This window comes from Trichomycterus rosablanca, chromosome 16, assembly GCF_030014385.1.
Source record: "Trichomycterus rosablanca isolate fTriRos1 chromosome 16, fTriRos1.hap1, whole genome shotgun sequence".
NCBI lineage: Eukaryota > Metazoa > Chordata > Actinopteri > Siluriformes > Trichomycteridae > Trichomycterus > Trichomycterus rosablanca.
In genome coordinates, this window is record NC_086003.1 from 2962501 (window position 1) to 2984237 (window position 21737).

The following is a 21737-nucleotide window of genomic DNA, read 5'->3' on the forward strand; positions in this document are numbered from 1 at the left end:
ATTAGCTGAAATAAATAAACCACTTTCTTTTAAATTAATGTTCAGCTTTCTTCCCCTCCCTCATAACTCAGGTTTATCCTGTTAGTCTAATCTTAAACTGCAAGTCAGAGCAGAAAGGGTCTCATGACATGCATGGAGAAAAACCCCTCCAGCCTTTAATGTCCTGCAGCTCTCGCTGTGTGTGTTGGCGTCCAGCCCGCAGCAGAGGAACACGGTCAGCGACTCGGCGTCGGGTGCATCTGCGCTGCGTTTGGCATGAACACTAAATGCTTGTTTGTGTGAGGCCTGAACTTCAGGTGTGTGAGCTGAGGGCAGGATGTCGGTGCCATTCTCAGGCCAAAAACGTGAAAACGTGCCTGGCAGGAACTTGACGGATGCCAAGAGATACAGTGTACAGAGAGGAGAAACACCTGCACTGACCATCACCTCTCGCTCAACTGGTGTTCTGGTTTGAACCAATCCAGTCGTATCAGTCAGTCCCAGAACAGCAAACAAGGACTTTAAGTAGCAGAGCGAGAAAAACTGATTTTGTTAAGGCTGACATGGCATCAAATCCAAATAAATAAGTAAATAAGGAAGGAAGGAAATAATAAATAAATAAATAAGAAAGGAAGGAAGAAAGAAAGAAAGAAAGAAAGAAAGGAAATAATAAATAAATAAATAAATAAATAAATAAGGAAGGAAATAATGAAGAAAGAAAAAAAGAAAAAAGAAATAATAAATAAATAACAAAGGAAAGAAAATAATAAATAAATAACAAAGGAAAGAAAATAATAAATAAATAAGGAATGAAGGACAGAAATAATAAATAAATAAGAAAAGAAGAAAAATAATAAATAAAGAAATAAATAAAAAGGAAGGAATTAGTAATAAATAAATACGGAAGAAGGGAAGGACAGAAATAATAAATAAATAAATAAATAATAAAATAAATAATAAAATAAATAAGGAAGAAAGGAAATAATACATAAGAAAGGAAGGAAGAAAGGAAGAAACTAAAAATACATAAATAAATAAGGAAGGAAGGAAACAATAAATGAATAGATAAGCAAGAAAGAAAGGAAGAACAGAAATAATAATAAATAAATACATAAATAAGGAAGGAAATAAAAATAAATACATACAGAAGAAAGGAAATAATAAATAAATAAGGAAGGAAGAAAGGAAATAATAAATAAATCTATCAACCTGACCAAATGTCCAATCCTGGCTCCTACCACATAATACAGGATGCTGTAGAGCTTTAGAGATGAGAGGAGATGTTTGCACGGGTTTAAATGATGTTTTTGTATTATACATGGACACCCTGAAGAGCTCCTGTAATGATGATGATGATTGATGGTAATGATGTTTGGCGTCTTTTGTTTTCTATAATAAATGTGTATCTTATCAGAGATGATCTGGTCGTCTAGACTCGACTTCCCTGCAGCATTCCTTACTGTTAAAACCAGCAAAAACAGAGTCGTGTTCTCATGAAACTCTATAATGCTTCTGCTTGTGGGGTCCACTGTAAGTGTGTGTGTGTGTGTGTGTGGATCTCATTATTCATAAATAGCGAGCACTCCCTCTTTAATGTTGATTATTTGTCTTGGAAGGCGGAAGCACCCTCGGGCTCAGCGCAGTTGTTTGCTCTTTGGGCGCCGGTGGGAGGACGCCGGGAGGGGATCACAACGCATCGGCCCCCTGTTGTGATGCGTGCATTCCCGTCGGGCCCGGCGGACTTTCCTGTCACACGTACGCACATACTGTATATTTGGGATCATTTGACACTAATTAAAATACACAGTTAATAGGCCGTGATATGATCTTCCCAAAACCCTTTAGAGGGTCTGTTCTAAGAAATCTGCTTTGAAACACAGCCAAGGTCACTCGAACACACATACACTCACATACAGTGCTGTAAACAAGTATTTAATAATAATAATATTAATAATAGTACGAACGAATACAGCGATAAGTAATGACACACATGCAGACAGGAAACACAAAACCTCTGCTCGGTCCAGAGCGCAGGGATAACAGAGATGGGCGATCCTTGTGTTAACCCTCCTTGTGCAGGTGAAAAGAAGTGGTTGGCAACTGCACCTGTGTCAGAGGGGGCGTGTGTTAAAAGGGTATGGCTCTCATCGGTCAGGGTCGAGGTCTGAAGCAATGAAAGAATGAATGAAGCACTGTGCACATAGACTTAAACCTGTGGGGTTGAATACTTTTTTAGGGCACTAAATGCCCACGAAGAATGTTTTTCTCTTACCCCGCTACATGAATAATACATTCCCCCGCCAAGCCCAACACCGCCGTGTCCAAGTCTCACTTAGGTACCGTCGAACATGTGTACAGAAGCACTGGCATCAATCTGCAATACAGAAGGTACACAGTCCTTCCAGAAATAGTCTGTTGCCTGCCCACACACACACACACACACGCACACACACGTCCCAAAGAGAAAGTGAAAAATTCCCCAGTGTGCTGTCATCATGGTGGCAGTGTGATAATTGTCTGAATGAATCACTGTTGTTGTGTTGGGTGCAGATCGTTTCGTGTTGTTTATACAGCAGCTTCCTCTCTGTACCGCTCTGGTTTTCTTTATTTTAATAGGTACGTCTGCATTGTTTTGATTTTTGATGTTTCGATTCGACACGTTTGTTGATGCAGACGGCCGAACTCCCCCTGAGCCTCATAAAGCAGGGTCAGCGCTGCACCAGAGTTCACTGCAAATAAATATGAGTATTATTCTAATAAATTCAATAAAAAATATACAATGTTTTTGTCCTGCGAGTGTTTCACTACTGAAATTATCCAAAATAACTCAAGAGTTCAAGTTTAGGAATGACGAACACTTGCAAAGGACCTGAATGTCCATGGCAGTCTTTGGTGTCCCCAGAGTCACTGGGCACAATGCAGTAACACACCCGGGACAGGGCAACGAGCCGTCACGGGTCCCTGGCCATCCCCGATCAGACAGCCGATCATGTCAATCATGTTCACGATGTGGATTCCAACTCTCAATTCCAGCAGTAGACTGTACCTGAGTGCCTGTGAGTAAACATGCTAGGTCAAAAATATAGCAATCATTTTCAGGCTCAGAGCAGGTCCAGTTCCACTGGGAAACACTGGGCAGAAGGAAGGAATACCCTGGACATTGCGCCTATCCACCACAGAGCTTCAGCCATCCTCACTCCTCACACAGAAAATCATGTCCTCATCCAATCATGTCCAGAGACAGCTAATCGGTCTTCCTTTTTCCTCAGACAGCCAATCATGTCCTCAACCAGACAATCATGTCCTCAGACATCCAATCAGCCATCCTCACTCCTCAGACAGCCAATCATGTCCTGACAGCCAATCATATCCTCTGAAAGCCAACTGCCCATCCTCACTCCTTAGACAGCCAATCATATCCTCAGACAGCCAATCATGTCCTCAGACAGCCAATCAGCCTTCCTTTTTCCTCAGACAGCCAATCATGTTCTCAAACAATCATTTCCTCAGACAGCCAGTCATGTCTTCAGACAACCAATCTGCCATCCTCACTCCTCAGACAGCCAATCATGTCCTCAGACAGACAATCATATCCTCAGACAGCCAATCATGTCCTCAGACAGCCAATCATGTCCTCAGACAGCCAATCATGTCCTCAGACAGACAATCATATCCTCAGACAGACAATCATGTCCTCAGACAGCCAATCATGTCCTCAGACAGCCAATCATGTCCTCAGACAGCCAATCATATCCTCAGACAGCCAATCATGTCCTCAGACAGCCAGTCACGGCCAGGGGACAATACTGAGGGGGACGATAGTGTGGGGGACGATACTGCTGGGGACAATACTGAGGGGGGCGATAGTGTAGGGGACGATACTGCGGGAGACAATACTGCTGGGGACAATAGTGCGGGGGACGATAGTGTAGGGGACTACACTGCGGGGGACAATACTGCTGGGGACAATAGTGCGGGGGACGATAGTGTAGGGGACTACACTGCGGGGGACAATACTGCTGGGGACGATACTGCTGGGGACGATATTGCTGGGAACGCTATTGCGAGGGACGATGCTCATATGTTTTATATTTACACACTTAGATTAGATCCTGAATTTGGTATGTGTTCTGCTTTTCATTTCTAGGTTTGTGTAACGTTTTAAGCTCCTTACACTAGAGAGAGTTCTGCCGGAAGCTCGAATGTGCTGTTTATGTGATCGAACAAGCTAATGCAGGGGCCCGGGGTGACGTACACTCCCACACACACACACACACACACACACACACAGAGATCTGTAATACCCCTCGTCATTATAGCAGTGTGATTTTGTTGTAGCCCGTGTCCTTCAGCAGCAGAGCCACCCGGGACGGTACTGAAATGAATGCTAATGTATAAACACCAACTCTTACACTTTACACACTTCAAACAAATGATTTTCCTCCTGAAGTCTCTGGTGGATGCACGACTCCCTGTTTGACTCACTGTGTTGGTATTGCATTAGCTTCACGCTGTGCCACTGGGTACAGATACACAGACTGGTACAGACTCCTTAGGGAGAAGGCCACAGGTTGCTGCCTATAATTATCTCCCATGTCAGATTACATCCCAGATCTAATCACGCCCACGTTTGCGGCTGGCACTTCGGAGGGGATCGGGGACGGCGGGGACTCGTCCACTTGTTTGCTCTCAGGCTATTTAGATGTGGGACTGAGACCCTGGACTCCATTCACCTGCAGAAATTACATACAGGAGCTGAGGGGTAATAATCTGACTGTTGAAAGGGATTTTGGACTCATGCGTGCAAATTTTTTAGCATTAGCTTTCTCTTTCACTGAGTGTTTAAAGGAAAAATAGATTAGATAACAGGAAATGTGATAGTCACGACTAAATCGTTAGTATTAGTAACAGTCCATTAGGTTTCCTAATCTTTACTACTTTATCTCTAGTGTGTGAATGATTACCATGGACAGTCATTTTAACCCATTTTCTTATGCTAAAAAAGTACAATAAATTTGACTTTTGGCTGTTTAGCAATAAAAATGTGGGTTTTTTTCTATTTTATTTATGCATTTTCTCCCTTTTTCTGCAGATTTAACATAACCAATTAGTGTTTGTTCACTAGGGATCCCGATCGTGTCCAAGGAGGGTATATTTGCCTGCCCCACGCCCACTCAGACACCCCCTTTTTTTCGCCCGTGCCTCAGTGGGCATTAGTCCGGTCTTTTCTCACACAGCAGACTTGATGTCCAGTTTAGTCTGCTGCAGGCACTGTTGATTGTGCCCGCTAGAGGGGGCAAGCCGACCAGTAGCAGAGCCGAGATTCGAACCGGGGAGCTCAGAATCCCAGTGCTGGTGTGCTAGCGGAATATCCCGCCGCACCACCTGGGCACTGAAACTCACCCATGTACTTGCTTTGTACACATTAGGAAAGTCTTTGGGAATCTGTAGGATTACCCAGCGGCACCCCGGGAGGACGTGGGGAGGACATGTGAAACATTTACATTAATCCCTGCAGGTATAGAGTTAGATCAGTGGTTAATGACCTGGGCTAGTAATCATAAGGTTGCCACACTACTGCCAGGTTGCCACTGTTGGACCCTTCCGCTCAATACATGTAACTTAGGCAGTGGCAGTGGAAACTCAGCAGCTATGATACCTAAACCCCTAAGTTGCCGCTGTTGGGCCCCCTGACCAAGGCCCTTAAACCTAAATCATTGTGTCACTATTGTGGCTTTGGATAAAAGAGTCTGCTAAAATATACGCAATAAATCAGGAACAAATCAGTTATTATTGATTATCAGTGTGGGATTCTTGGTGTCGTAGCTGTACATCACGGTAAAGATTTCCAGCGCTCCTGGTCTGGCCTCCTTCCAGCGAACGATTCGGGTCCCGAGCTGCAGGAAAGGGAAATGAATCGTACACTTTAATCCTACAACACTGTGTACTGATATCATGCGGCTCGTTGAGGTCTGAGATCACAGCGCATTGTCGTGTCGTTTTGAAAACGTCCGCGTGCGGCCATGTGTGTTTTGGCTCGTGGAACGGCTCGTATCAGCAGGTTCGACGGGACAATTAGTCCGTATCAGAGCGAGCAGCGATAGGCTGTGTAATCTGCACCTTATCTGCACTTAACCTCAGCCGAGCGAATCTCCTCCACTTTCTCCTCTCTGCTTAGTAAACTGGACTTTTCAAGCTCCAGAATGATCACATCTAGTTTCTGTCTTTATAGAGTCTGACATGCTTTCTTCTCCTTAACATGTCCGGTAGGTGGATTGGCTACTCTAAACTGGCCCTGGGGGTGTAATGTTTAATGTTTAGTGTTGGACTGGTATGGACCAGGACTTCCTCCAGGGTCTTTCATCCAGGGTTTCAGGGTATTTTAGAGTGTGTTTGACAATTTGGAGTTTCTTTTTGGAGTGTGTGATGCCCTGAAATGGACCGGCATTTTGCCCCAAGTTCCCAGGGTTCCCATGTATGGGTCACCAATTCATGTTAAAGGTGTTCAAAGAGGTTGAGGTCAAACGGTTTCACTTATTTGTCACTTTGGACTGTAAACATCTGCCAAAGGCTTAAATATAACAAAACAAAGCCTTCCCCAAACTTTTTTCAGCATATAATTTATTCAGTATTGTTTAGTATTTTATTTATTTACTCATTTATTCAGGGTGTTCACATACTTTTGACCATGCACTTCTTTTTGCTGCACAGTAATAAACCCCCTTTATTAATACCCACTATTAAAACCTTCGTGTGGCTCTCTGTTGCTTAATTTCTAATAAATAATTGAGTCCACATTGTTTTTCACCCTGTCCTTTTACACAGGAGGAGGTCTGAACAGGAAAAACATGTTCGTCACATCGGCCATGAATAAACTCGTGTGTTTCAGAGAAATGCTAATGAATTCTGTTTCATCTGCGCCCGGACCTGCCGTTCGTGGGCTTCAAAACACGCCGTCCGTCACCGAACAACTTTGTAAATAGCAGATGTGGATGAGCGAGTCACCCTGAGTGTGTTCTCACCTCCTCACGTCCTCATGTGCCAGAATCTGAACTGGTTTTAATCGAGGTGACGTGCTCTGACCAGGTTTTTCTGGGACTTTTTTAAGTGCAAACCATTTTGGGTCAAGCTTACAGTCAATGCAGTCAGGTTAATTGGAGACACAGAATTGCCCTAAAGGTGAATGTGTGTGTGTGTCTGCCCTGCGATGGACTGGCGTCCCGTCCAGGGTGTTACTGTGTGCCTTGCGCCCATTGAAAAGCTGTGATAGGCTCCAGCACCCCCTTGCGACCATAATTGGATTAGCGGTTACGAAAATACAAAATGAACTTGTACATGAACGCTCCCTTGTGGAGGCTTTACGTTACATCTTGTAAACTACAGTGGGACCAGATTGCCACCATTTTTATTAATTATTATTATATTATATACGTTTTGTGTTTCATTGTGATGGATTGTTTGTGTTGCCTGCCACCCTTGACTTGCTCATTAGGGTTTAGACCTTGAATTCTGTACAGTTGCTTCTAGAAAACGTTCATGTATAAATACATTGGACTTGGCTTGTCTAAAATTCACAATTTACAGTGTTTTTACATGTATTGTTACTATTTAATCCATCTGCATTTGATTCCTACAATCTTATTTGGGTATGTACTGGTAAGCCAGAATGGCAATGCCTGTTTTTTAACGACTGTGCCTGTCATGGTCAGTGATTTATTAAATGTTAAGCTGATGGTAGTTACTTGTAATCCATGTTTTGATTTTGATATTTATTGATTTATTAGGATTTAACGTCATGTTTTACACACTTTGGTTCCACTCATGACAGGAAAGGTACACCATCAGAAACTTGAATTTGAATGCATTCTACCCTACAGAGACGGTTCAGGTACCTCCAGCTCTCCGGCAGTTAAGGCCCTGATGGCTCTATTGTGTCCGGCCCGATCGTTCAGAATCTGAATACCCAGGCTTCACCTCACTGCCTTTTTATTAGCTGATGATAAAATAGCTCGATGAAAGACTGACGAATGTTTTGAAGGCTTTTTTTTGTCTCGGCGAGTCCCGTCTCTCATGACTGAGCCCACAAGTCGAGCATGCAGAAAGCTATTAAAATCGTTTACGGACCTATTTTAACATGATTTGTGGTTTGCAGGAATGCGAGGCGGCTTTGTTCCCGGGGGCTGATGTAACTAGTCGAGGGAGATAAAACGAATGGGAACTTGTTTTTGCTGGACTTGTTGGTTTTTAGTCCACCGTCAGTCTGTGAGTCAAAGATGAAACCCAAAGTGGAAGAACTTTCAAATATCATTCAGACAAACATCATTAGTCAAAACTACTTTTAGCTCCAGAGCATAAACACCATCTAGGTTCTGGCCAGCCCTCCACCTGAGCTGCTAGCATCTGCTAGCACGTAGCTGCACATAAATGTTTACCTGTTAGAAAAATAGCCCAGTATTGTCATGAGCACTTGGTAAGAATGGCAGCCATACATTGTTCATAGGTCTAGGATCGAGGATTTTGGTTTTTATTTTACATTCCATCCAGACAAACTTAGTTGTTTTAGTTGTTTTAGTTTTGATTGGCTCCAAACGAGGAAACTCATTAAATAAGCAACGTTCAGTTCCTATTCCGGCGTGCACATTAGTCATACAGGCGGCTTGTTGGCGGGCTGGTGAACAGTGTGTGTATTTATATCTGTGTGTGGTCTCTGGGTGACAGGAAGACGTGACGGGAGTGAACCGCCCCCCTCGTCTTCACTCCCTGTTGCATTTTTTCGATGCATTATGATGGATCTGCTGAAAGGTTAGTGCACATTGTTAGCCAGGAACTGTGCTGTGAGGAAATATTCCCGTCCGTGCACTGCTCCCACACACTCATGTTAGAGTCCGGCAGGCTGAGAGCAACATCTGCTCGCTTTAAACTAATATTCTGGTATTTTAGAACCTTTATTGTGTTTGTTATATCTGTAGTGTTCGTGTAATTACTGCCGACTAGAAACTCACTAATAATTGAAGTCTAAAGTCTAGCGGTACACTCTGAATTTAGGCATTGCTCAGTAGTTAAGAGCACAAGATGACAATTGATCTGAAGCTCTCTGGTTTAAGCCTCACCACCTATAATATGCCACTGTTGGACTCTTGGGTAATAAGGCTTCCAACCCTCAATTGCACAGAGTGTATTTGTTCACAGTAGTAAGTTATAAGTGTCTTCTAATGCGTAATACATAAACATAATGAGTTTTACTCTGTACGTTTCGGTTGTCTTATATTTAACGTTTATCGTGATTTTATTTCAATAAGGTCAGTTAGAAACCGTTCACAATTAGCAATAAATTCATTTGTAATAAAAAAAATTTTTGTAAGTGTTTAAAAAATAAAACAGCACAAAGAACCAAATATAAAAATTTTAACATTTTTTAAATTAATTTTTGTATAAATTAGACTAAATATATAATATCTGAAATAATTTTATAATTATTTTTAAAATTCCACAAATAAATAATGGTAATAGAAAGGCAGCAACAATTTATATATTATTATAATTTTTATTTATTTTATTTTATTTTATAAATTTTTTTTTATTATTATTTTATTTTAGCGCAGGGTCAGCCCCTGCTCAAGGGCCCAACAGTGGCTTAATAGCAGAGCCTGAATTTAAACTGATAATATTCTGAGTGATAACCCAAAGCTCTACCTACTTGGCTACCATTGTCCTGTGTAAAGTGCTAGTGTGAGTGGTTTTGGAGAAAACAACCACAAGCCTGTAGCTCCACTCGTGTAAAAAATTTGGTCCAAATTTGAGCAGTTTGAGTTACAATCCAGGTTCTTGAGGTCCTTTTTAGTTTGACCTAAATGTTTAGTACCACTGGCTTCTTTTGACTTCAATTATAAGTCTGTTCTTTTCTCAGGTAATAGAAATGTATTTGAAGTATTATATTTTAGTATTTTTGGTAGTCGAGCGTTTACAGAGGCTTTCCAGTACAGATTAATCTGTTTAATGTGCCATGTTGCTGTCAGGTGCGTGTTTGTATATCTGTTTGTATGTCTGTTTTTATCTTCATCTCCTTCTCTTACTGCTGACTGCTGGCGAGGAGAAAAGCTGGAGAACCGCCAGTCCGTTCCCTTCTATTTTCTTATCTCGTCTCAGAGCCGAGCTTATCCAGGTTGTGTGCAGGTAAAAAAACTCTTAATGAGGCTTCAGGCTTCTTGGAGTTTTGGTTTCACAAGTCATCCTGTACGACTCGTTTCAGTTCCCAGCCAGGAATGACTTGACATGAAAATGACATCGTGAGAAAAAGAGAGAGCAGATATCTGCGAAATGTTCTCAGGACTGGGTTGCCAGGCCTTTCCAAACCAGGCGTCGGGTTTTTAATGGCAACTTGACAAATTGGTTGTCGTTTATGAAGCTAATTGCACATTTGTGCACATTTTTCATTGTCTATTGCACATTTTTGGATAAAAGATGATTCGAAACAGAGAGGATCTGGCGTGTTTACATTCCTTCTGCTAATCTAATTATAGATATTACATCCACATGTTCTCAAAAACCACGGCAGACTCTCTTGTTATTTCTAGTAGTGTCTAGTAGTATCTACTATCTACTGTACACCGATGAGGCATAACATTATGACCACCTTCTCAATATTGTGTTGCGCCCCCTCCCCCCCCCCCCCCCCTTTTGCTGCCCCATACACAACAAACTGTGATGCTCTGTGTATTCTGACACCTTTCTATCAGAACCAGCATTAACTTCTTCAGCAGTTTGAGCTACAGTAGCTCGTACCACACGGGCCAGCCTTCACACCCCACGTGCATCACTGAGCCTTGGCCGCCCATGACCCTGTTGCTGGTTTACCACTGTTCCTTCCTTGGACCACTTTTGATAGATCCTGACCACTGCAGACTGGAAACACCCCACAAGAGCTGCAGTTTTAGAGATGCTCTGACACATCTAACACTCACTGCAGCATCTTGGCTTGGTGGGAACGTTGGTTCCACTTTGTATTGTCACAACATTGTATTAAAAACAAAAGTTCCAGTACTAGGGTGAGCTAGCAGGTACTCAAACCCGGGTTCTCGTGGTGCGTTTGCCTGGTCAAGCAATCTGTGGATACAGTTGGCAGTGTCTGAGGGTGAGAAGGCTGTATAGGGTTCACCTTGTTCATGCTGTTGTAGTATCTCCTACCGCCTGGTTGAGGACATTCATTTTAAAGTCTCATGGGGCGCCCAGATGGCACAGCGGGATATTACACTAGCGCACCAGCGCTGGGAGTCTGAACTTAAAGTTTAGAGTAGCCAATACACCTTCTGCATGTTTATGGAAGGTGAGAGGAAACGAGTACTGGGAGGAACTGGTAGGAACCCCACAAAGATGCCGAGAGAGCACGCATAACTTCAAAAACAGTGACCGAAAGCAAGGATCAGATGCAGGTTACCGGAACTAACATGTTTCCTCTTCTTTTTTTGTCTCTCAGACTCTCATGTGACCTCGTCTCCTCTGAGCTCTCCTACGTCTTACCGACCCACGCACCCTCATTTACTGAGCCCGTCCTCCATCGGGGCCTCCGGATCCCTGCACTCTCCCATCAGCACGCTCAGCTCCTCGATGAACGGCCTGGGCTCACCCTTCTCCGTCATCAGCTCGCCCATGGGGCCGCACTCCATGGCCTCGCCGGGGATGGGGTACGGGCCCAGCGTAAGCCCACAGGTAGGCCCACGGCTCGTTTCACTGATGTCTCCTGAATCCTTCTTTCTTCTTATGTGTATTTTTTTTTTTTTCCTGTTCCTGTGTCCCTCACCCCACTCCCACTCCCACTTTTCTCTCTTTCATTCTGTACTTCCATAAATTAGGCACCGCAATTAAGACTTCAAAGCTTTGTGTCCCAGTTTTCTTTCTCATCTGAATCTGAAAATGAAAAAACTTTCCTAAAATACGAGAATTTATGAAGGACGAATCTTTTTTTATCCACTATAAAAGCTCGTGTCCTTTCTGTAGCTGTGTAACCGGCTTTGTTTCCATTTTATATGATCCTGTTCAGTCTGCAGTAGATTCATCATGATGGATTAAGGGCCCTACTATAGCATAACAACATTATTTTATCTGTAGGCTGTAGATCAGCTCCACACGTCCGTCTTTCTTCTTACACTGTGCACTTAGGACAAAATTAAACATGGAAATGTGAAAGTTCTCTGCTGAAAGCTTGTGTACGTTGAATGTGTACGGCAGTAGTTTTCAGAATCAGAATGAGGCTTTATTGGTCACGTGTCCTATGTTTAATTGTTCATGAGTGTAATGGAGTGTGGAAAGAGCTTCTCTGTGGCCTGGTCCTTCTGGTCTTCAGGTTTCATATGTAAACCCCTAAACACAGCACTAACTGTAATATGTTCATCTGCCATATATTCCAGCAGGGGGCATGGATTACAGTACCATTCCCACCTGCCATGCCTTCATGGGCCGACAGAGTGCATAGATAATTCAGGGCAGCTGGTCTGGATTGCTAAATACCGGCCTTATCAGCTTTCCCGGAGCTGAATCCTCTCATTACCTTCTTTTAGAGGTAATGAGGCTAATAAATAACAAGTGCCAGTGCTTTTTTGGTATTTTTTTCCAGAACTCAAGCTGGTTTTACTGAGGTTTGTAGTTCCTACAAAAAAGTAAGAACTAACCTTGGTACCATCTTGTTTTTTTTGTGACTACACTAAACAATGAGAGTTACTGTTCTCATCATTGTGAGATCTGTTCAATGCTAGTGGAGAGTGTTACATGGAGTAAGTTTTCAGTATATATATACTCACTTTTATTCCTGTCATCTCTTACACCTGCAAATCACCTCACAAAGCACCCGCACCGAGACGCCAGATCTAAAATTCCTTCAGTGAGAAGTGGAGCGCTGATGCGCAGGTGCTGCCTCACCTGTAGCGCTTTCAACAAAAGGCTTTTGTGAGCGTCTCCGTGTTTTCCGTGTTCATCATTAATTCACTGTGCTTGCCGGTGGGCTGTTTGTATCATTTACATCACAACAGGTCTGTGGAACGATGCCACACATGAAGTTTCACTTTCTAATACGAGGGATCTTCAAAAAGTTTCCTCACTTTTATATTTTGGTAGAAACCGCTGAGGGTGTAGTAGTAGGAGTAATAATCGGTCGTGTCTGAGAGACTGAGAGACGCTTATAGTCCGGATTTAGCGCCATCTGATTTCCACCTTTTTGGACGCTCAAAGAAGCTTTAAGAGGAAGAAGATTTTCATGTGATGACCGATGACCGATTACTCCTCCCACCCTCACCACTTTCAACCAAAATATAAAAGTGCGGAAACTTTTTGAAGATCCCTTGTTAGATCAGCTTGTTTTTGACACATTTTTGACAATTTGCCCAGCATTTTCTGTGTCAATAAAGCTCTTTAATGTGCACAACCTATTGATGTGTGTGGATGTGTCAGATTCTGCTTCAGAAAGCTCATCTAAACAGCACAACCACATCACCCTACAAGATGTGGTTGATCAGCCTGGTTCAGCCTGGTGTTTCTTGGTTGGAGAACCAGAATCTGTCATCAGGACATGTTAGCTAACCTTACAATTCAGGCATCTGTCCCAGAGTATGATCTAGTCCAGCACTTTTTGTTCTTGCCCAAAAATGATTACTTGGTTGCTCACACTTGATTTTTTGCCAGTTAGGATCTCCAACAACACGTCATCCCAAATAAAGCGTCCTTTGTGCAAGTGGCAGCACGGAAACATAAAAGGTGTTTTCAGGAGCCCAACACTGTTAGTGTAGAAATGTGCCGGTGATGTCAGTGGAGATCGGCTTGTACTTTATTTTAAAATGTCAAACTACAGCTCATTTCCATTGAGGCACTCGTAAACACACACTCGCTGGGTAGTAGCGTCGTGGCACGGCCTAAACAGGCGCGCAAAAGAGCCGTGTGATGGATGATGAAGCTAAGATTCAAAAAGAAGCAAATCCAGCAATACCAAGCTAACAGATTTGAGCAGATGAAGGAGCCATGCTGAAAGATGCTAAGAAAATAGTGCAAGAACTGGATTTCCAGTGACACTTCTGATTGGATAAAAAGGAAGCGTTCCTTTGATGAATGCAGGAAACTTCGACGTGAAGCACAGAAGATGCTCAGAAGAGGTAAACAAGCTGAGTTGGATTTATTATGCAGTCAGATGGAAGAAAATGCAAATAGGCAAAGAAGATCTGTGTTCCAGACCATGAACAAGCTCACCAAACAATTCCAGCCTCAAACTACAGCCAACAAGGACAAACATGGGAAGAAACTTGTCGAACCAAAGAAGGTGTCTCAGAGATGCCCGTTTTCCACCGGCGTGGAACAGGCTCCATTCTGGTTTGCTTGATTTTGAACCTGGAACCGAAGAATACTGGGTTTTCAGTGCCAACCATGGCGTCATTCATGGGCGTGTCAAGTTGTCGAGGATAGAGAAAGCAGCGATGGCCGTAAAGTTCACAACATGGATGTGAATAGAGCTGTGTGTACAGGACTGAGATACAAAAATCAGACCGGTTACACAAGCAAAAGTGATTTTTATCTCCATTTGTGTGAAGCTGTGAGTGGACAAACCGAGCAGCCCGGTTCTCATGAACTATCCGCTGGAATGAAATAACAGGACCGTTATTTATCTCCGTGCCGTTCAGATATTTTTCTCACACCTAAGACCAGGCCCCTGCATAGCTGACGTGTACGCTCGACTTCCAGAGTTGATGGAGTGTTCAGGCTCTGCTCTCGACACAGGGGTGTAATCATTCCCACACACTCCCGAACGCACTGCGGTTACAGTAAAGCCTTTCATTGTTAACAGCCGTGCGGCAAATCTGGCTGGAAGGGATCTGTGTGTAATTCATACAATGTCTGTGGTTTCTGTCAGAGGCTGGAGATGAAGGTGCAGGACGGACTTGAAGGGAAAGCCCAAACAAAGGAGCTACCAGTGCCAGAACCGAATCAGTCACTGTGGCGTTACTGTGGCGTGGACACACGCCTATGAAAGTAACTCTAGCTGTACTGTTTTTTTTGTGGAAAAACAACAACACTAAGTACAATTTTATCATGTGACCATGAAAAATTACTTCAGATGCGGAGTGGGGTTTGTTTTGAACATATTTAACCAATGACCCTCTAACCAGTGACCATTCATCGGACTGTATACTCTAAATAACAGTTTCTATTCATTACTTCAAAAATACTCCTCCTATAAGTGCAATAACATGGTGCAAAACATAATATATTCAACCAGCGATGGCCATTAATGGCAGAGGGTCCCGAAGCTTGTTAAAGATAAGGTCCCTCGAGACCGCTCAGGTAGCACATCGTATCGAGTCTCAGCTCTGCCTCCCAGCTGGGCTGAGTGGCCACATGAGCAATGATTGGCCTGTTGTTCAGATAGGGGTGGGATATTAAGCCGGATAGGGTCTCTCTCTCATAACTAATGCAATTACGACCTCTGCTGGCTGACTGATGGCACCTGCACAGGGATGGGAAAAAAAGTGCGGATCAGGGTGTGTCTCTCCATACACAGAACATATTGGGAGGAGCACACAAACTAACAGCACAAATATACTGACTGTTAGGGAGGCGTAACATTCACACAGTATAAACAGTACCTGTATATAAAAGGTGCCCTACCACTAGGGATGTAACGATGCACCACAAGACAGTTAATAATCGATTCAAAAATTCCACGATTCAAAACGATTTGACATGTAAAATGAATCGATATTTACTTTAAACATTAGAGGGCACTGGCGCTATACACCTTGCCTGGTTGACGTCACTGGCGCTATACGCCTGGTTGCCAGATTCAGGGTTTTTCAGCCAAATTGGGCTTAATTCTAAATTGTTTTACATAGTTTGTACCTACCTCAGAATTAAAAGGACATTCATTATTTAGATAAATAAAAGATAATCACAAATACAGTATTTTATTTTATTTTTTTAAGAGAAATAATAAAAGGAAACTTAATAATAATTTGTCTTCAATTTCAGTTTAAAAAATCGGGAAAAAATCGTATCGTGAACCCAGTATCGTGAATTGCATCGCATCGTGGGTAGAGTGCATCATTACATCCCTACCTACCACTGCCTTACAGTCAGGTTTTGTTAGTGGGATCTGATTCCTACCCTAACCATGTTAGTCTAAACTGAATAATAAATGATCAAACTACTGAACTGGAAGTCCTGCTCGCTTGGTATGTCTTAGTAACTTAAAAAATCTTAGTATTACCTTCTCACAGGAACAACATTTCATTACATTACAGACAAAAATCTGTCCAAGAGAAGCTTGTTTTATGTGTAGCTCACCGATCCCTTCCTCAGTAGAAGCTCCAAAATAAATCCAGCCTATCTGAAGCAGTGAGAGGAGTATTAGCACATGTGGAGCGGTCGGTGACCTCGAATAGGAGAGGGACTTAATGAAGAAAACATGTCTGTTATTTTACATTCTGAGGTGATCCTGGGGTTCGAGGGGACGGCAGAGGAGGGAAGAACGAAAAGTCAGACGTTTCAAATCATTGGATGTTCACGGATTCACTGTTGGCTGAAATGACTAGACGTTTGCTGGATACGTCTAAAGCACAGTAGTACTAAGGGTTGTGATATTTTGAGAGCAGCGTGTGATTCTGAAGCCCTGCAATAGATTGGATTGGCGCTCTGTCCAGAGTATCCCTGCCCTGCAGCTGGTTTATTGTTGCTTTATCATAATTAAGTACTGATATCAAATGTAATTATGTATGTAATTATTGCTGCTGTTCGGCACAGTGTTCTAAATAAAATCAAGAGTTTCCTGTTATCAGATTACTGAAGTGTAGTATAATCTAATTAATTTGAAGGTTGTGGGTTTGAGCCCCAGCTCTGCCAAGCAGCCGCTGTTGGACTCTTGAGCAAGGCTTTATTTGGGGAAAAAAGTGGAAACCATTTCCAAGAAACCAAGTGGAAGCCTGATCACCTTTTCAATTTTGGGCTCCAAAAAGATATCAGGAACTTGGATTCCATTAGTCCTGCAGAACAGCTACTTGGGGCAAGGGGTTAGGCAGACTGGGAGGGTCATTCCAGACTTCTCTGTGTCTGGCCACAGGTTCTGAACTTCTCCTTCAGGATCTTTTTACATACCTGAGCCAACTGTGAAATTTAAAATGTAATCTCTTTAGTATATCCTGGGTCTGCATCATAGTAGCTGACCAAGGTTCATCCTTACAAGATCCTGAAACCACCTGAACTGGCTAATTTCTGAGCTCCAAATCCTTAATCCTAAATCCTAATACTTCAAAGCCCAGCAACTTGGCGGAGCAGCTATGTTTCTAGCAATTGTACTCTTGGGGTCTGTCTGAAAACCTAGCAATCTGTGTACGTCATCCTACACTCCTGAGAAGAGGGCATGTCTAAATTCTTAGATACCTTAAAATGCTCCTACTGAGCTGCTCTAATTCGAAATGATTATCTGACTGAATAACGAGGGAGCGTCCAACGCTTCCATAGCGCTGAAGGCAATCCCAGCATTCAGTGCGGCACAACTGTTATCGCCAAAGATTGTAAATGTGGTGGACGAATGCGGAGCAACCAACGGAGTTCTTTTCAAATGTACATAAATTCTCAATGATTTTTAATTTGTATAAAGGTGTAATTATACTAGTGTGCCGCCTCAGCCCATTGGTTTGAATGGCCTGAGGCTAACTGTGTTAGCATAGTAAGCTAAAACTGTGCTGATGTAATCACCATAATCTATGTCTAAGTAAATAAGTGCATCTAAATAATCTGCCTTATGAGTTTGATGTCTTATTAGAATCCCTCTACTGAGGCAGCTGATCAGTAGGCATTAGGCAGCAAGGCAGCTCACTAGGTTTTCAGTTAGTACCCGCAAAGGTTAGGAAAGATATGTAGACACTATTGACTTTATCGGGGAAGGAATGGTTTGGTATTAGGCTAGTGGTTAAGATACTGGACTAGTAATCAGAAGGTCACTGTCAAGCCCCACCACTGCCAGGCTACTGCTGTTGGGCCCTTGAGCAAGGCCCTTAACCCTTATATGCCGTAAATGTAAATGTATTTGTCTGCTTTTTATAGCGTCTGTGTTGTGAAAGGTTTAGGGTTTCGTACACGTCAGCACTGGGTGTGAATGAAACCAGTGCTGAAACCTAAATCCACTAATTAGCTATCCACATACCTGTAGCCACGTTGTCTGTGTTTATTTAGTCCACAAAGACAAAACATTTTAATAATCTCTATCTCTATTCAACTCCATTACTTGATCCTGTCTAGCAGGTAATTTCACACATTCAGTGCTTGTACGGAGAATTTATGGGGTTTTTTTTACTGTCTAACTGGAGTAAATCTCCGCATGGGAATTCGCCTCACAGATTAACAGACGGTTTTGTCTTCATGCCAGAAGTGAAACGCTGGTTTGAGTGAAAGCACAGAAACTGCATGTAATCCTCGTGCTGGCATACGTATACCTGTAATACCTATAAAAAGAAATGCTAGTATTTTTATAGTGCAGCGTTGTTATGCCTGTTTCAGAAACATCTTAGAGAGTTGATTGTAATATCAGAATTTAGTCTAATTCCTCTCTGTCAGCTCAGCGACGCACATGCCGGACACATATTTGGAAAGGCTTAGCTTTACCGTGATCTAAACCATTAGATCCCGCGAGTCGGACCCCAGCAGCAGAGCAGATGGTGATGATGTTTTTCTGACCGGTACAGCACATCAAATCTGAGCAGGATCCGCTCACTGAGGAACTAATCGTGGGGTCTTTTATAAACAGAAATGTTTCACAATCACAGGAATGTGAAGAATGAGGTAGAGTTCCGGGAATGAGCGTTCGTGCTACGTTACTGTGTCAAAACTAACTGCAAGGATACGTAAACATCAGAGTCAGAATCACCGACTGATCATTTCATCTCACAGAGAGCTGTATAGCGTACGGAAAGTCACGCAATGCTATCAGCCATCCTTTGACCAGCCAGCATAGGCTGAATTTCTATTTGGAATGACGAAATCCGTCAACCTTTCCTTTCTCTCAGTCACAGCCAACAGTGTCAATAGCACAGCTAAAGCTAACCAGAGCTTTTCTGAGGAAAAGACCGACCTTGCACCTTGCGGGCATCCGTCCACAAATCCGTCCAGCACTTGCACTTGGGACCAGAATCAGGGCGCATTCACATGAGAAGCAGCAAAACCCTTTTGCACCGGTTGTGTCATTGTCATTGTTTCCACCTGATTGAACCCAGTTTGCTGCTGACCTTTTTAAAGTGCCTCCAATGAGACGAACTGTTTGATATGAGGCTCACGGTTTTGTCGCTTCTCATGTGAATGCGCCCTCAGTCTGGTGGTGACTCTCACTCTATCGTCCTCATTACAATTGAGTAACTTAGCTGTAAATGCTAAACTTTTCTTTACATTTCACCAGTACACATTCCAATTAGTGGATTGGCTACTCTTAATTACCTGTACATGCGAGTGTGTGTGAATGAGAATGTAAAGTCTAGCAACCAATGAGAATCCACACCGTCCCTGACCAGAATAAAGACGAACTGCAGCAGCTGGAACTGTCCACCAACCCATCCCCCCAACCCCCCACCATTTATAGTGGCCCTGAGGTATTTGCAGAAATGTGCGTCTGCGTGTATCTGCGCCAGTGTAAACAAACCCTTAATCAATCTGAAGGGGTGTGTAGCTGTCAGAACTCCTCAGCGCTTTGGAGAATAAGGAAGCACCATGCTGAGCTTCAGGACCACCGCCAGCAATCTCCCTCACACTCTCGTTGACGGGGTCAGTATCAGGGTTACGGGGTAAAAGGTCAGAGCTCAGAGTGTAAGTGGGGTCATCAGGACCAGGGTTTGGCCCCTGAACCCTGCGCAGTGGCCTCCAGGCTGGTGCTGGCTGAGGTTTGGAACACTTCCATGTGGCGGTGTTGCTTTTCTAACCGTGTGCAGACTGACACAGCCAGAGACGGCGGTTGTGGCTGAAGTGGCTTTGTTCAGTGAATGTCTGGTTCCTAATTTATCTCAAATTCACTCACACCCACTTACAACCGAGCCACTGATTTAAAAAAGCATCTACGAGCCGTTATTGATGAACTGTTTTAACCTACAAAATCAGATACATACAAATGAGTTTCATTTTGTATTTTTTAAAGATATATAGAAAAAATTATATTAATAAAACATTAATTATTCATATAATAACAATATTAATATATTATTAATTTAGTATATTAATATTATTTTATTATTATTAAAATAATTGTTATTAATATTGTTATTAAATAATATCAAATATTAAATATATCAAAACAATAAAATTATAAATACTAATTATATTAATTATTTGTATATTAACAATATTAATATATTACAATATTATTAATTTAATATATTATTATTATTATTAAAATCTTTTTTATTAATATTGTTAGTAAATAATATAAATATATTAAAACAATAAAATATAAAATATTAATTATATTAAGTATTCATATATTAACAATATTAATATATTAAAATGTTATTAGTTTCATATATTATTATTATTATTATTAAAATTATTGTTATTAATATTGTTATTAAATAATGTAAATATAGTAGAATATTAAAATGTTACATATTAATTATATTAATTACTCATATATTAACAATATTAATATATTAAAATATTATTAGTTTAATATGTTATTAATATTGTTATTATTATAAAAATTATTGTTATTAATATTGTTATTAAATAATATAAATATATTAAAATATTAAATATTAATTATATTAATATATAATATATTTATAATTAATTATTATGAATAATTATAAAATATATTAAATATTATTCATTATTATATAATTAAAGTAAATGTAAATGTATCTGACATTTTATTAGTAAATATATTAGTAAATACATTAAACAATTATTTATAGAAAACAGTAAGCCGGTTGCCCTAAAGCTTTGAAATAACAGATTTTAAGATACTTGAATTGAGCATATTAGCGTAGCCACAGTGTTATTATAGCGTAGCCACAGAGTTATTAGCTCTGTTGTCGAGTATGTTGATCTTTAGCTGCAGGATATGCGCTAGCTTCTGAATTGTCCTTTGCAAAGGGAGCTTTGTTCTCCCGCTCTGTAATACAGGATCAGCTCTGTTAAAGCCTCTGCTTCAGGGCTTCAGAGCTTCGGCTCTGTTCGGGTAAAGATGTTTTCTTCAGTTGCTGCTCGGTGTGATGTCCAAAATCAGGCCGAACGCATCCTGTTACGACTCAGCGAGCTACGCTGATACCATCAAAGCAAACACAACATGCACTGCAGGTCTGTCAGGAGAACATGGAGTTAACTCACTTTCGGGTCCTATAGGGACGCCGTTCTGAGCGAAGTCTCGCCAAAGATCAGGAGATTTAGAGCCTCGTGTGAACCCGCACTTCAGCGGGACTTATCTGCTGAAGGAGAGACGCTGTGCTCGCTGAATATCAATGCTGGTATCAAAGAAAATCTCTTTTACTTTAACAAAGTTTGCCAGATACCTCCTGAACAACAGATATTTAAAGAAGCGGCTTGATGGAAAGCTGGTATCCCACAACATCCAACTTACAATTATGACTACATACTGTTTAAATACTATAGTAATTTAGGATTAACCAGCCCAACCAGCAACATTTTGATTACTAGTCCAGTCCTTAACTGCAGATCTAGCACTACCCTTTTTTAATAAAGACACCCAAATGGACCTGGGAATACAGTGGATTAGTGTCTACTGACAATAC

At 41.8% G+C, this 21737-nt stretch overlaps 1 protein-coding gene across 9 annotated transcripts in view; it reads left to right on the forward strand.

The window, feature by feature from the left end:
• rxraa (retinoid X receptor, alpha a) overlaps window positions 1-21737 on the forward strand; it is a 99931-nt gene that overhangs the window by 42287 nt on the left and 35907 nt on the right. For all 9 annotated transcript variants that reach the window (XR_010015035.1, XM_063011998.1, XM_063012002.1 and 6 more), the window contains exon 3: window positions 11453-11685. Coding sequence is in view for 8 of the 9 variants with exons in the window: in XM_063011998.1 (XP_062868068.1) it covers window positions 11453-11685 (233 nt within the window). In the remaining variant the exon portion in view is untranslated. The remainder of the gene's footprint in view (window positions 1-11452; window positions 11686-21737) is intronic.